Source organism: Megascapheus bottae, chromosome 10 (genome assembly GCF_031878675.1).
Source record: "Megascapheus bottae isolate mThoBot1 chromosome 10, mThoBot2.hap1, whole genome shotgun sequence".
NCBI classification, from domain to species: Eukaryota; Metazoa; Chordata; class Mammalia; order Rodentia; family Geomyidae; genus Megascapheus; species Megascapheus bottae.
This window is the reverse complement of record NC_143518.1, coordinates 60,929,718-60,946,545: the sequence shown is the minus strand read 5'-3', so window position 1 is coordinate 60,946,545 and position 16,828 is coordinate 60,929,718. Positions and strand designations below refer to the sequence as shown.

General features: G+C 42.3%; 1 protein-coding gene across 1 annotated transcript in view; it reads left to right on the top strand.

Moving 5' to 3' along the window:
• Positions 1 to 16,828, top strand: part of Crb1 (crumbs cell polarity complex component 1) — a 110,309-nt gene that overhangs the window by 66,618 nt on the left and 26,863 nt on the right. Inside the window, 7 exon segments of the mRNA XM_090341645.1 lie at positions 4,087 to 4,458; positions 4,461 to 4,633; positions 6,247 to 6,331; positions 6,334 to 6,354; positions 7,416 to 7,552; positions 13,816 to 14,039; positions 16,132 to 16,258. Coding sequence (XP_090197771.1) covers positions 4,087 to 4,458; positions 4,461 to 4,633; positions 6,247 to 6,331; positions 6,334 to 6,354; positions 7,416 to 7,552; positions 13,816 to 14,039; positions 16,132 to 16,258 — 1,139 coding nt within the window.

Below are 16,828 nucleotides of genomic sequence, written 5' to 3'. Positions count from 1 at the left end.
CAAGAGGCTACATATTATGAGAAGCGAGTCACGGCTTTCCCCTTGGCTGCACGACTCATTTCACATCACGGTCCTGCGTGACAATGAGGGATGGCATTCTCCGCTCTGCGTCGTATTTTAAATGGGGTGGCAGGTTGTTTTGTGATTATTTCTCAGGGAGAGAAGGGGGGAAATTATGCCGAGGCTATGGTTCACTTTTTGAAGAAAAATTTAATTGACCCAAGGCAATATTTGTACTACATCTATAAAATAGCAAACAGATGCCAGCCCGTTTGGACTGGCCTCCAGACACCGTGTACGGGGCTCAGACGGACCGCGGTGACAGGAGTTCTGCTGGATAGATTCAAGAGAGGCCAATCCGGTGGGCTCTGGTTTTCTTTATTTGTTTTCTCCCCAGCTATGAAAATCAGGAGCCCCAGGACCTACACACAAAAAAGGAAAATCATGAACTGCTTAGAACCTCATCCCCGAATTGTCTGTACCCCTTTTCATCAGTCACCCTCATTTTCTTTCAACCCTCTGGCTGTTTGAGACTGCTGAGCTCCCAGGAGAATGTTTGGTGTGAAGACACTGGGTATGGGGAAGGAGATTTTGTGAGATCATTTCTTTTCTAAATGGCTGGGATGAGTTGAAGGAAAACTGTTTGTCATGTCTTTCCTTAGTCGTAGAGTTAAAATATTCTCTTTATCTATGAGGAATGTTCTCTGGGAGTTTATTCCCTTTACAAATGATATTTAAAGGTAGTAATGAGAGCTTGGAATCTCTCTGTCATTGTACATGTACCTTCCAGACAAGGGAGATGTACTAGAAAGTCACAGACTACACCCAAATCACGCTGAATGCTGACATACCGTTTTCCTAATATGGCCCAAATGGAAAGCAATCACAGACGAAAGAGATGACTAAATACAAAAAAAGATGGGGGGGGGGCTGGCATCTTAAAGTTGACCTTTACAAAATGGTCTCAACTCTCATCAGCCGTGCTCTGAGCAGGCTCAGCTTAGGGAAATCTCCCCATGTCCCGGTGCTGTTCCGTAAGAACATGAAGCTGCCCGGGCGCTGTTTTGTAAGAACATGAAGCTGCCCGGGTGCTGTTCAGAATGCCAGCATCATCTCCTACAATGTGCACATATTTTATCCTCATTGGCACAACCTAGGCTTTGAGAATCCTCTAATGACTCCTCTTAGAATGAGGGTTTCTTGGACATAAAAAAAAAAAACCCAACTCTTTCTGTGGCTGGACTTTTTTTTTTTTTTTTAATATGCCAGTTCTGGGGCTTGAACTCAGGGTCTGGGTACTGCCCTTGAGGTTTTTTTCTCAAGGCTAGCACTCTACCCTTTGATCCTCAGTGTCACTTCCAGCGTTTTTTGGTGCTTCATTAGAGATAGAAGTCTTCTTTTGCTCAGGCTGGCTTCAAATCACAATCTTCTGTCATCCATCTTCAGGACTCCTTACTAGCCTGTAAGAAAACCAAACCTCCATGTGAACAGTCAAGTTGTGCATCCATGGCTTTGTGTGTTTCTAAGATAATGCAACACATTGCATCCTGGGACAAGCTGCTTGTGATTTCTGAGGAATAGGATTTACTTCTAAAGTGGGGAGGCGTGGAGACCAACTCTGCAGTCTGGCTTTGAATCCCCATCCATAAAGTAAGGCTTCAGGCAATGTAGCTGACAGGCAGGAACCCACCCGACCCCTGAGGGTGGGTGATGGAGGAAGCGTATATAGCGTCAGAACTCAAGGGACTCAAGAGCCAGATTTCCTTATTAAGTATTTTATCCCATATAAAAGTGCCACCGTGTATTCAGAGATGTTAGCCTCTTCAAAAGAGGTCATTTTATCTAACAGTACACTTTGAAATTTACCTGTAGTTGCCTGGAGCAGGTGGTCTCCAAAACCAGATTCAAAAGCACAGCATTCCTATAGGACATCATGTCAGAGTTCTGAAAAAAAAAGGTAGCCTTTATTTGGGAAGTCTTCAAACACGGGTGGCCGCCTAAGCAGGCATCTCTACAATTCCGCGAAACCAAAGTGTGTCCTTCCTCCACCCTGATTTTTATTGGACCATACCACAACAGCTTCTAAACATGTTGGACTATGCTCTTTTTTTTCCTGGCTAAGACCAGGATGTAGAAACATGAAGGCAGCAATACCTTCATGACAGTTTTCTTGTCAAGGTCTAGGGTGATTTCTAGATTACAAAATGTGGACAATTTTCTGCCTCCTCTGACTTTAGCTCCCAGTGAGAGCGCTGTCCTATACTTCATGCTTGTCCCTGGCCCAGGAAGGCATGTCCCCTGGGCTCTCCTCTTATCTCACTGAGTGTGCTCAGTTTCTTCCTTTGCCTCTATCTAATGCTGGCTCAGTTCTTGTACTTCTTATTAGATAGATAGATAGATAGATACATACATACATACATACATACATACATACATACATACATACAATAAAAATATTAGAAATATTTATACTTAGCCAGGAACTGGTGGATCATACCTTTAATCCTAGCTACTCAGGAGGCCATGATCTGAGGATCAGAATTCCCAGCCAGCCCAGGAAGGAAAGTCTGTGAGATTCTTACCTCCAATGAACTACCAATAACGTTGGAAGTAAAGCTTCGGCTCACGTGGTAGAGCATGAGTTTTGAACACAGCGCCCAGGCCCTGAGTTCAAGCCAGAGCACTGGCACACACACAGAAACATCACTCTTGTGATAATACCATTACACTAAATACCTCCCGTAATGCCTTCCCTGAACCTCTGTGATAACTGGCTGTCATCAGCCATCTTGAATTTTGTAGGAGCTCATGTGTCTTCAGAAAATACATCCCTCCAATTTTCTTCCCCATCTCTACAAATGGAAACTCCAGGCTTTATGTCATTTGGAACAAAGACTTTGCAGATGATCTTGCTCTAGAAAGTTATACTGGTTTAACCTTCAGAATATTTTGAAACTCTGATTGCTTCTCACCAACCCCCACATGATTAAGACTTCAGAATTGTCTCTCGACTTACTGCTCGTGTCCCTCCCCTCTTCAGGATTTTGCTCAAATGTCACTTCCCAGAGTTCTACCCTGATTATTCTATTTACAGTGACTCTTCCCTAACCCTAAATTCCCCCATTCTCTTTTCTCTCCCTGATTTATTTTAAACCGAAAATCTCATACTCTCACTTGGCCTTTTTGCTAAAGGCTGGCATTCTAACTTGGGCCCACCTTCACTTCTAGGTTTTTGCTGGTTGGAGATAAATGTTTTTCAGATTTGTTCTCTAAACTTTTTCAGTCATGAGGCGCCAGGATTGGCCCCAATGTTTGGAAATGTAAAATTCCATTTGTACTCATCTGAACAGTTTTCTTACACGATTCACTCAATAGTACTGCTTCGTCATGCATTCCTTGATCCTCTGACCTCTGAAGGCGCTGGGGTTTGCCCTTATGCTCTGTCTCCTGTATTCATCTTACCTCAACCAGGGCCAAGAGGGAGGAGCTCTCTTCCTTTGTTCAAATGTCAAGGCTCCTGGTCAAGTGAGGTAACATTCTAGAAGAAACAACAGCAACAACAAAGGATTTGCTAATCAAACCCTTGATTTCTTTCTGTGCTTGCCCACAATAATTTGATTTAGGCACATGTTCAATTCAGCCTGCCTCCAAATAACAAAAGTAAGGACTCAATTAAATAAACAACTGTAGGTGCTGCGTGAGGTGCTCTTACCCCCAAACTTGGGGTACAGTGCTTTTGATATTTTACCATTAATCATTTTTAGGCAACAAGAGCAGATTCTTTAATTCAGTAGGGCAGAAAATGTGTATCTTGCCTTTCCATCATCAGTAATGTCACTTATAATCTTTAAAATAAAATGTAATTATTTTCAGAATAAAGTAAGCTTAGACATTCAGAAAATGGGGTTGGATCACTGTTGTGTAAGGCTATCTTGAACTTGAAAATCTAAGTAGAACTTGTGTGTTTGTGTGTGTGTGTGTGTGTGTGTGTGTGTGTATAAGTGTAATTTTTGTCTCCCATGCTTTCTTACTCTTAAGTGCTAACATGCTTTCTCTCTGTTTTCCTCCTCTGTGTCCACACTGAAGAGTACGTGGCAGGTGGATTTGGCCAGGAAGATGCCACTGGATATGCTGCCTTTCCTCTTGATAAGAGTTATGAACAAACCTTCAGCATCTCCATGTTCATCCGCACACACCAGCCGTCAGGCCTACTCCTGGCTTTGGAAAACAGCACCTTCCAGTATGTCCGCCTCTGGCTGGAGCAGGAGACACGAATGCTGCTGAATCCTGGGTCTCCCAAATTAATAGTAAAAGTCGCTCTGAGTGACGGGAATGTCCACTTCATATTGTTGACAATTGTGCCAAATAAAATAGAACTGTATCAGTCTTCACAAAACCTGGGATTTATTTCTGCTCCTACATGGACAGCTCAGAAAGGAGACGTGATCTACATGGGCGGCTGCCTGACAGGCAAGAAACGGAAGCTCATGGTGGATTCTTCAAAGGTTGTATCCAAGATGTAAGACTCCACAACCAAAGGCTGGAATTCTCCCCCAACTCAACGACTGATGTATTCCATTACTCAGCCCTTGTCAATGTGACTCGAGGCTGTCCCAGGGACCACACCAGCAAGGTAGGCTTGTTTGTGTCTACTCTCCATACATTGTGGACTTCACATTTATTTTCTTAGGCAGGTAATTGATTGAAATCATCTTTGGGTATGGGGATACTGCTACTCACCCATCCTTTCCCTAACTGTGTTTTCTAACAAGTCTAGGGTATTTACAGTAAGCCATAAAATATTGTCCTAATCTTAGGGTATGTTAAACAAGCAAATCAACTCATCCCATGCCACAAACAGCAATCCAAGTAGCCAGAGTCACATTGGCTTAGTTTCTAAACCTTTAATGGCATTCTAGATGTTTAGTTGAACTCTTTGGGAGATCTCATTAGGTTTTCTCTAAAATTGATTTTTTACTGTCTTTAAATACTTAGACAAAGGAGTGTCAATAGACCACTACAATCCATCTTCATCAACGTCATCTCTTCCAACATTAACTTGAGCTCCACTGTTCAGCTATAGATTTAAAGTTTTATTAAATCATTGCAAAATTAATGCGTGAGAGCTTAGCTTTTTTCTGCTGCTTGGATTTGCAAAAATATCACTGAAATATCATTTCACAGAGCCAATGCTATCTTTTACACACTTTGTGAGCTGTTTTAAATATATGAAGTTGTCATTTCTGTGTGAACTTGTGTTGACTCATTCATCTGTGTTGAATGTTTGTTGAGCTCCGATGAATGCTGTATACCAGGCTGAGTTCTAAGCATCCACAAATGAATACTTGTGGTTTCATCACAAACTACTTCTAGTGGACTTTTTCATGGAGTTCTGCAGAGGGATTACTCTATAAAAATGGGTATTTTTACCCCCATATATGCTATTAATAGTTTGAAAAATCAGATAATTGGCTGGTTGTAGAATTTGGTGGTACGTTGCATGTTTAATATGCAGAAGGCCTTGTGTTCAAATCTCAAAAAAGCAAACACACAAGTAACTAATTAGACGGGTAATAGATACATATTATATAATTAGTTGAAACCGCACACTAATATGGTAGACCTGAGATAAATACAGTCTAGGTTCCAAAAATGTTGCATTTTAGATCTCCTAATTTTGAATACTCTGTGAGCAGCCTGGGAGCACAGGAATACAGGCCCTCTGTCTCTGACTCCCAGGCAGGACAATAAGGAGGTAGAACACTGTCTGGGGTGGATGACTTGAATCCAAGTTCCACATCTCACCAGGTCTCCTCTTGAGAGTGTCTTGGACCCTGGCCAGCTTCCTTCTCTGTAGACTGGACCTATAATTCTGGTGCCACAGTGCTTGGTAATCTGTCAATTATTCAGGCCCCTGTCCTTTAAAACTCCTTATGTTAGCAGATGGATTTTATTTCTTCTCTCATGTTCTGTCTCTCGTTGCTCTTTTCTGTTTCCTGATCCTCTCTCCATCTCTTTCCTTCTTACTACTCTTTTGGAAAGTCACCAGCTATGATAATAGTCAGGTTTGTGCTATCGTATTAACAGTGCATGTTTCATTTAGAACCATGAAGGGCATTAAAATTGGCGTTTTAATGTAATACATGTATTTTAACATATAATACCAAAAAGTGTGTGCATGCGTGTGTGTGTGCCTATGTGTGCCCATTCCCCTTTAACGTTGCCTCTGATGTCTCCTCTGCTCAGTCTAACCCCTGCTGTCATGGCGGGAAAGCCTGTGAGCAAGTCCGCTGGTGTGAACTCAGCCCATGTCCTCCTGGTGCCCAGTGCCAGCGGTGCCACAAGGATTTGAATGTAAGTGGTGTTCAGATGAATGGACCCAATGCATGTAGCACACATTTCAGTGGTCCCAACTGAAAATATGGAGGAAGAATACAGACACCACCAGGCGTGGAGGCTCACGCCTGTAAATCCTAGCTACTCAGGAGACTGAGTTCTGAGGATCATGGTTCAAAGCCAGTCTAGGCACAAAAGACCATGAGAGTCTTTATCTCCAGTTAATCACTAGAAAAATTAGATGTGGTGCTGTGGCTCAAGGGGTAGAGTGCTAGCCTGGAGCTGAAGAGCTCAGGGACAATGCCCAGGCCCAGAGTTCAAGCCCCATGACTGATCAAAAAAAAAAAAAAAGAAAAGAAAAAAAAGAATACAGACACAGCCACCTCACTAAGGAAACATGTGGTTGACTGATTGTCCTATGTGAGGAACAGTATTCTATACAAGCCAGCTTAGTCTCTTCTCTTATGCTCTGGCATCGGCAACATCAAAACAAGCTAGACCTTTGGTCATTTGAAGCCAACATCTGAAGAATTACAGGCAAGTGACTCTTCTTCCTTCCTGGGAAGATAAAGTGAGTGTGCGGTGTTAGCACACTGCCATTTATTAGCCATGAGCCATGGGAAGTTTACGTGATCACCATTTCCTAAAGGTCCTCACCCACAAAGCAATAAGAAGAAAACCCACGTGGCAGTTTGGTGGCTGTGTGTCTTCCGGCCCTTCCCCAAATCCAGCAGTCCCGAGGTGAGGCCAGCTGTGACCACTCCCGGCTGTGTGACAGTTTCCTGTAACCTTCCCCTACAAACGCAGTATCTGCAAGGCTCGGAATCTGAGCACTGCGTTCCCAAGTTTGAATCCACATAGTTACCATACTGTCCTTTCTGTTTCTAATCTCTCTTGCTTAAAAAAAATACTGCACCTAACTATATTAAATCTGAATTTGAATCTCTCTCCCCTTTATTCAGAGATTTTGCTTCTGAATATTTGGTTCTAAAATGTTTTCTCACAATCCAACACCACCTTTTTTCTGTTAGCATATTTGGTTGGTATGAACATATTGACTGACTTTTTTTCTCCCACAGATTCTCTGTATCCTTTCATCATAATATTGAACATTGGTTGGGAAATTATGATGAGGCATAACTCTGAGCTATTTAGTCACTTGCTTAATCCTGGCCATAGCATTATAAAGGAGAAAATATCCAGAGATTCAGAGGGAGTAAGTGACACGATCAAGGTTACATAATTGTAAAGTAGTAGCCTTAGTGAACACTACCAAATCACTGTCAACTGATCTACTCTGAGGTTCACAAGGATCTTTCCTTACTTTCTTTCTTATTTTTAAAATTATCTTTAAGTAGTTGTACAAAGAAGGTGCCATATAACAAAGCAGTTCATGAATACAGTGCATCTTAACCAGTGTCAGCCCTTCAGCATTCTCCCCCCCTTCACCCCACCCCTTCCCTTACTTTCCTTGGTTTTGTGGTATATACAATGAATTCTCAACAGCATTCTTTCCCCCTTCCCTCCTTCCTCCATCTACAACACTCCTCTCAGCTCTGCCCCTCCTTTGGGATGTCCTCATTTTCTGGTGACCATTTTCTCGGGCTTTGACCTCGTCTTTCTACAAAATTATGCTAGTTGAGCTCTCCATGGAATCTGCTGCATTTCAGTTAATTCATTTGTAACCACCTGTACTACCCAGTATGTAGATTTATAGGTCAACCGTCTTAGTAGAAAAAATTTTCTTCAGCCACCATTCCTCTGCTTGCTTGCCTCCCCAATTCTCTGCTTCCTTTTATAATGACAAAACTATCACTCTAAAAGAACTGTTCCCCATATGCCTCTGATATCTTACTGACACCACTGAAATCTTACTTACTCCATTCTCTTTTCCCCCATGAATCAGAACACACCACTGCTTCTAGTATGACCTCTGGCAAGCCTAAACCAGAGCTTAACGCATGCCCTGTGTCATTATAGCTGGCCTTACACCAACAAATGTCCTCCTAGCTGTCACTTTTACATATGCATCCTTTACCATTCTGTGATGTTTCATTCTGTATGAGTTCACTCTTACCTCACGAGAATATAAATTTGCAAGGCAAGAGGTATGATTAGCCCATAGAAGAGGGTCAAACAGAGTGGACTCTCAATAAATAGTTGTTAAGTGAATAAATGGACTTACTTTTCTTCAAACCTACTCCATCCAGAGTTAGCTTTCAGTTAACTGCTCCAAACCTTAAGTATATCATCTATGTCCAGTGAAAGAAATATATAAAATACCTTTTAAAAATACTGCACTAAAATAGTGGATTGAAACCAGATGATAAAATGGCCTCAGGCCAGTATCAATATCCTGTTTAGACGAGGTCCAAAGCAACTGAAGAGAAGAAAATATATTTACTTTCATGTTTCTGTGTTTTAAAATATATATTAAAAGATCTTTATGAAATACGGTACACTATATAGAGATTTGGGGACATTTTACAAAGGTATATACAGATTTATAGTTCAGATTTAAGAAGTATGACATATAGGTAGGAAACATAAAGACCGTACCCTGGTCTCTAACAGGGCCTAGAATTTGCTTTTACTCATTTATTTGTATTTCTGGAGATTCAACTGGAGCCTAGAACACATGAAGCAATGCTTTCACCCCAAGTGCCTGCCCAGTACCGACAGAGATTTTAGAATCAACGTCTTCCTTTCTTCTGAGATGTTTATTAAAAGATGATTATTCATTTATTGTTAACCTGTAGATACAACGACCATAATTCCAGATGTGATCTAAACCTCGGTACAATTCCTTTTTCACAAGAGAATTTAAAAAGCAGTATTCCAAAAATCAGAGCAGCCCAAGGGCAGTTCACATCTAAATCCATTTAGGATTCACACACACACAGACATCAGAAGAAAAGGGAGTAAATTTTCCTACAGCAATCTTTATACAACAATCCAATCAAGCGAGATTTTCATCTGGTCAAATAATACATCTGAACTCTCAGGCTTAAATGATTTGCTTCACATTTCTTCCTGTCTTGTTTCTAGTAAGAATCACATTTACCCCCCAAATCAACAACGACTTCATTTTATAGATTATTCACTTATGACTATTGGCAGGACACCTGCCACATGCACGATATGCTCTATTGCCAGCACAGGGACTTAGCGAGGACTTGGAAATCTCTGATTCATTAAGCCCAGCGGCTAGTGTGAAAAAAGAAAGGCCCAGAAGCAAACAAGCAAGCAAGTAGCAAGTAGACAAATCAGCCACATGGGTTTCAAGTAGTGACAGAGGCCATGAAAGAGAGATTGGGCTAGGAGGGGGGGTGCAGAATTCAGTAACGATAGGCATAAATGCCTCTCCTTAGGAAGTATGTTTATTGTTTATTGTATTTGATGAATGACAGGAAGGTAGGAAGAGGGTCAGGGAAGTATGAGTGAGAAAACAGAGGAACTGGGAGTGGGGCAGTCAACCAGAGGTTGGATCACTCAGGATCTGGAGGGTAGTGTTTGGGATTTAAGATTTCTTTCTGGAGGCAACTGTAACTATAGATGGTCTTGAGCCACAGTGACTGTTACAGTTACCTTAAAGCCACAGAAGCAGACACTGAGAAGTAACAAGCCTGTGTGGAAGTGGATGGTGCTAGGTTTACAGTTGGACAAGAAAGATCTGTTCTGTTCTGTTACCAGAACAGAAGGAGATGGGCCAGGACTTTGGCCTAATGGTACAGTGCTTGCCTACCATGCACAAAGACCCAGCTTCAATTCCTCAGTACCACATACATAGAAAAAGCCAGAAGTGGTGCTGTGGCTCAAGTGGTAGAGCTGTAACCTTGAGAAAGCCCAAGGACAGTGCTCAGGCACTGAGTTCAAGCCCAGGACTGGCAAACAAACAAACAAACAAACAAAACAAAACGTAAGTAGTGTAGCTTGGATTTTAGGATTGGACTCTCCAAGTTTGACACTTAGGGCTGGTTATTCATCAGGTTAGAGCTGATACCACATGGCTCCGCTTCTGTGAGTCCCAAATTCTTCTTTAGCTAACATGAGGACATAACCCTCCTGGCACTGTAGAACTCTGTCACGCAGGCGACATGGTGACCAGGGTAGGTGCTCCCACCCATCCAGGGATCCGTGGGATCTAAAGGTCATGCTCCTAGAACCTACTAACAAATGCAAAACTGTTTAATATTCAGTGGAAATATTAAATCAGTGTTTGAAATGATATTTTCTGTAGTGTGACAATTATGTGGTTTATAGACAAATTCACTCATACTTTGATGAGCAGGATTCATTAATATATATCATCTTATGTGTCTTACATGATTATAGTCAAGTAAAGAAAATCGGAGGCATATTCTGGTACAAAATCAGATTATATTAGAGATCCATCATTCTACTCAAAGGATATCCACTAATCTCTCCTTCCCATTTCATATGTATTTCATATGCTTCATATGTATTTTCTTTTTTTAATTTTATTGTAATTAGTAAAAGGGTTACATGATATTTGCCAGATAGAAGGTGCATTAATTCACATACATTGATACCCTTTCACATGTCTTGGTACCCATTTCCCTCCCACACCCCCCACCCTTTTTGGTTTTCCCCCCTTCCCTATCAAATTTCAAATATCCAAATACAAATAAATTCAATATATCATCAGCTTACAAAAACACAATTTTAAGTTCTTCAACGTCCACTAGTTTGTGCTATATAGCAGAGATATGAAGGGATGATTTCCTTCTAAATCACATTGGTCCAATGTTTCCATGTCAGTAGAAGTTATTCATTTTGTTAACCATTTATACTGCTTTACGTTTACTATATAATTGAGTCACGGTGGAGAGGCGGGAGGGTGATTATTGCAAGGAATGCATTCCAGGACTTTGGCAGGAACTCTTGGAGACTTTTAGTGTGTAGATCTTCCACCTGTGTGCTTCCTTAATTACATGATCTTAGACACACTTGCAGGAACGCCTAGCTACCTCCATAACATCTGTTATTGCACTGTGTCTACACTGGCCAGGCAGTGAAGATGCTAAGTGCTGACATTCCACTAAAATGTCACCTCCCAGGAGATAAGCAATAGATGACGTTCTTCATCAAAAGCAAGAGGAAATCATGATCCCACTCCATAGTATCCCATAGTGCCTTTGGATAAGTAAACTTACACAGGAATTCTCCAGAACTTTTATCTACTTAATCTCTCAATGTCAAGTTCTAAATCCTAAAGTTCTAAGGCCTAAACTTCTCTCATGTACTTTCTTATGCAACTCAGACAGTGTTTAGTGAACCTAACATGTATATCGTGCTTCATATTCACATTGCTAATTGACCATTTTCAAAGCTAGTTGGCATGTTTTGTACTCTTTTGTCATGTCCTTATTATGTTTTCTGTTTAAAGTAGATTGAAGAGCTCTTGCGAGAGGAGATATGTCTATCATCATGAGGCACAGATTTTCTGCATTAGCAATAACATATGACAGACAGAAGTAAATTTATACTTCCTAAATATTTGTTCTATATTTGGTAAGATGCACACATAGCAGGTAGAAAAAAAAGCTAACTAATGGGGCGATGTCGTTTTTTCTGACAGCAGCATAGAATTCCATTGTGTACAAATACCATATCTTGTGGATCCATTCATCAACTGAGGGACATCTAGGTTGGTTCCATATCTTTGCTATGGTGAATAATGCTGCAATGAACATTGATGTGCTAGTGGATTTAGTATGCCCTAGATTCTGGATGGTTGGGTAAATGCCAAGTAGTGGAATTGCTGGGTCATAAGGGAGCTCTATGTTTAGCCTTTTGAGGAACTGCCATATTGCTTTCCATAGTGGTTGAACGAGTTTGTACTCCCTCCAACAGTGTAGTAGTGATCCCTCCTGGCCACATCCCCTCCAGCATCTGTTGTTATTAGTTTTCCTGATCCTGGCCATTCTAACTGGAGTGGAATTTTAGCGTTGTTTTGATTTGCATTTCTTTTATGACGAGAGATGTTGAGTATTTCTTCATGTGTCTATAGGCCATTTTTGTTTCTTCTTCAGAGAAGACTCTCTTTAAGTCTTTGGCCCATTGTTAGGAAATGGAAAGACTTAGAAAAAATCATATTAAGTGAAGTAAGCCAGACTCAAAGGAACTTAGGCTCAATGGTTTCCCTCATTCATCATAACTAGTAGAAACCTTGGGCTCTACTAGCAGAGATTTGCATTAGAGCAAAACCTTGATACATAAGGCCATATAGTATGAAGCTAATTGAAAGGACCTCCAGGATATTGAAACAAAAGCCATATAATGAATGATTGCTGTCCTTAATGTACTATGTTATCTCTCATCTCTTTTGCTGTTCCTTGGTTATCTCATATTGTCACAATATCTCACTTTGTTATCTGATATATTGGATACATTTGTATTTGGTTACTTGAAATTGGACAGGGAAGAGGGGAAAACCAAGAGGGGGGTGGGGGGAGGGTAATGGGGACCAAGACATGTGAAAGGGTATCAATGTATGTGAATTAATGCACCTTCTATCTGACAAATATCATGTAACCCTTTTATTAATTACAATAAAAAAAAGAAAAGAAAAAAAGCTAACTAAAAATCTTTTCAAACATAATCCCTTCAAATTGCTTATTTGGGCCTAGCAGTTCAATGCTATTTACATTTATTATTGTTGTTTTTGTTGTTGTAGTTGTTGTATGCTTGTGTGTGTCAGTTCTGGGGCTTGGGTGCTGCCCTTTAGCTTTTGGGCTCAAGGTAGCACTCTGCCACTTGAGCCACAGCACCACTTCTGGCTTTTAGAACGTTAATCAGACTCTCATGGACTTTCCTGCACAGGCTGGCTCTGAACTTTGATCCTCAGATCTCAGCCTCCTAAATAGCTTGGATTAGAAGCATGAGTCACCAGAGCCCAGCCTGGCTTAATTTTTCTTCATTTGTGTTGCCTTTTGCAAGAATTCATTAGCCCACACTGCCCTGGCATTCTACAAGCAAGAGCCACGGTGGCTTCCCATGTCACAGAGTTTCACTGAGTACGGGGCAGTACACCTCCCTGCCAGCACTTGACTTGCCTTCTGCTAAGAAAGCTGTGAGTTATGGCTGAGGGTGCAGGGAGTTGTGGCTGGGCAAACAGAGTTCAGCACGGAGAGCTAGCAGTGAAGTGACACTTGTGCCTGCTTGCCACAGCGCTGTCCTGGCTTTCCTGGCCTCTGTAGAGATGTAGTTTTCCTCTGGCCTTTGTTGATTTATTAGCAAAGCTAGCTGCAGTGGCAAGTTCCTTCCCAACCTTAAATTTCCTGTCACCTTATGTCATAGATCTTATCTTCTGAATGAACTGTGTGTAAAGAGAAGATGGATTGTCAGGCTGGCTGTAGAACTTTCTAGAAGGAGGTTTATTCTAGAGAAACCATTGTTTCTATCATGCAGTGCAACTGAGCATTTACAACTCTCACAGCCCTTGTCTTTAATTAGCTCAGTGTTGAGGACTTACACGAACTTCTCAACCAAGTTTTCTTGAGTGAAATGAGTAAAATAAACAGCTGTGGCTATGCCTCTTATCTCTCTAGGCAAAGCAGATTGCCCTCTACGGTCTGTGGGAACGAAAAGACAAACCTCACTTGCTATCATGGGGGAAGCTGCACCGAGGTCCAAGAGGAACTGAAATGTATCTGCCAGCCAGATTTTACTGGAGATTGGTGAGTCGCATTAGAACGTTTTAGAAGAAACTTCTGGGCTAAAGAACAGTGGGGATTGTGCATAAAGCCTTTTCTAATTTATCATCTCAGTTCCTGTAGGGAAAAAAATCTGTGCTGAAATATATATCCAGACCAGAAGCAAGCAATAAACAAGAAGAAAAATTACAGTGTAGGTCAAAGGAGAGAACACATTACTAGCCAAGACTTCAAATAGAGAAATATGCTTTGCAAAAAATGTATAATATGCTATTTTTCTTTCTTTGTGGGGGGTCTCCCCTCAATAACTCTAATGCACAATGTGAATGTATCTGCAGTGGAATAAATGCAAGCAGTCACTTGGCAAACATGGCCTTAGAGAATTACCAGCACATAGAAAGCAATGTACCCATCTACATTGTACACTTGACCAGCTCCGGGAATGTTCATGTATATGCTTTGTTTGCAGTTTGGTTCAAAATAAAGGTAAGAATGTGGTGGAGAGTAGCTAAAGGAAGGCCTGGGCTGTGTTGAACAGTCTCCCAAGACTTGGGGACACCAGGTGTCCAGGACATTGGAGGGTAATGAAGATGTTTTCTTTAACAAAGGGACTTGTCTCCTGCCCAGGGAAGCCTCCAGCTTCGTGGTGTCCTGCTGGAAGGCTGTAAATGATGGATGAGGCAAGCAAGCCAGCCCACCCAGGACAAGAAGTGCCTGGCAAGCTTTGAGCACTGTCAGGTTTTACTCAGTTCTAATCGGGGAAGTCTCCTCCTGACCCAGAAGTCAGAGCCAACCAAAGGAAAACAGAACGTCTCAGCTATGCTTGGTATCTGGCAGGATAAGGAGTTGTTGTTCTTGGAAGAACTCTTCATTTTCCTTTCTACCTTGGCTTGGAGCTCCCTCGCTGCCTCCTCCCCTTTTATTAGCCCCTGTTGCATACAGATGAGTTCCGCCTTTTTGGTGATAGAGGAAATTACAAATTGTCTACATCAGACATCCACGTGATAAGCTGCTCCCTGAAGATTTGGGGAGTTAAGCTTTTCTACGCATTTCCTAAAGTAATACAGGCGCCTCAGAACCTTAGCAGAGTATTTCATGTGTGACTAGGTTGTTGTTTTTTTTAAGTCTGAGTGGCCCAGTGTTGATGGCTCACACCTGTCATTCTAGCTGCTCAGGGGGCTGAGATCTGAAGATCACAATGAGCAAAGTCTGGGCTGGAAAATCTGTGAGTGTCTCCAGTTAACCAGCAAAAATCCAGACAGAGAGCTGTGGCATACGTGGCAAAACACCAATCCTGAATGCAAAAGCTAAGGGAAACAAGAAGCCTTGAGTTCACATTCCCATACTGGCACTTGCATGCACATGCACACACGCACACACACGTGTACCCCCAACACACACACATGCAGGATCTATCAAGAGACTGGATAGTGAATCTGTTCATGGTATCTAATGATAACAATATTTCAAAATCTATAAGAAGAGAGCTTGAGAAAGAAATGTGTGTGAAGAGAGATTTCTTTCATTTGATTTAAATATCGTGCCACATACACATGGTACACTATAGATAGCTATTGAATATTGAAAGTCCTTTTATGGGAACATTCAGAAATGACACAGCGGTTAGAACACAGATTTATCAGCAAGGGAAACCTAATGGCCTGCTTTTGCACATGCTGAAAGGTCCCAGAATGAGCCTTGTTTTGGGGAGTGCATGTGTGTGTCCTGTGACATAGATGGACTCAGTGGCTCCTGACAGCCAGGCCGCGGCCTGCCCTGCTCTGCCTGCAGGCTTCAGGCTGCCTTGCACTGCCTGCTCTCCTGGTGGCTCCCAGCCCCTAATCAACTGACTGTTTACAAGGCACCAAACCCCTTAAACGCTCTTAAGGGAGACATTGGCTTATGCGTGACTCAGTTTCCAAATGTTCACCACTGTGCCCCCGTTCCAGTGGATTCCGTGTGTGCCACTGAGCTGCGTGTGCACATCTTGGGAAGTCTGTGTAAACGGGGGGAATAGCAGCGAGGAAGCTGGGCTGGGCAGGGAGGTGAGGCCCAGGTAGCCACTGCTGCCTGTTCATGCAGCCCCGGGGCTCTGCTCGCTCTGGTTGCTTTCCAGGTGAGAAGAGGACATTGATGAGTATGCCTCTGGGCTGTGCCAGGACGGAGGCCTGTGCCAGGACCTGAGGAACCGATTCCAGTGCGTGTGCAGCGTGGCCTTCGCTGGCCAGCGCTGCGAATTAGACGTAAGCAGCCTGTCCTTCTATGTCTCCCTCTTACTCTGGCAGAACCTCTTCCAGCTCCTGCCTTACCTCATTCTGCACATATACGATGAGCCGGGGGTTGAGTGTGGCGGGGGGAGCAGGAAGATTATTGACATTCACCAGTGCGAGCTACTGGAGTTCAAGAAACCCTTGACTTGGTATGAGGTTTCTAAAAGAGAGAAGGAAGCAAAGCCATCCTGAGCCAGGCATTGGTGGCTCACGCCTGGAATCCTAGCTACTCAGGAGGTTGACATCTGAGGACATAATTCAAAGGAAGGCATGGCTGAAAAGTCCTTGAGATTCTTACCTCCAATGAACTAGCAAAACGCTAGGAGTATAGCTGTAGCTAAGTGTCATAGCACTAGCCTTGAGCAAGAAAGCCAAGAGACTGTGCCCAACCCCTGAATTTAAGTCCTAGCATTGACACACACACACACACACACACACACACACACACACACACCTTGAAAATGAAAATTCAAAGCTGATTTGAAACTTAGCACAATATTGGGTCTAGCTAAAGTATATTCCAACAGTGAAAAAAAATATTTC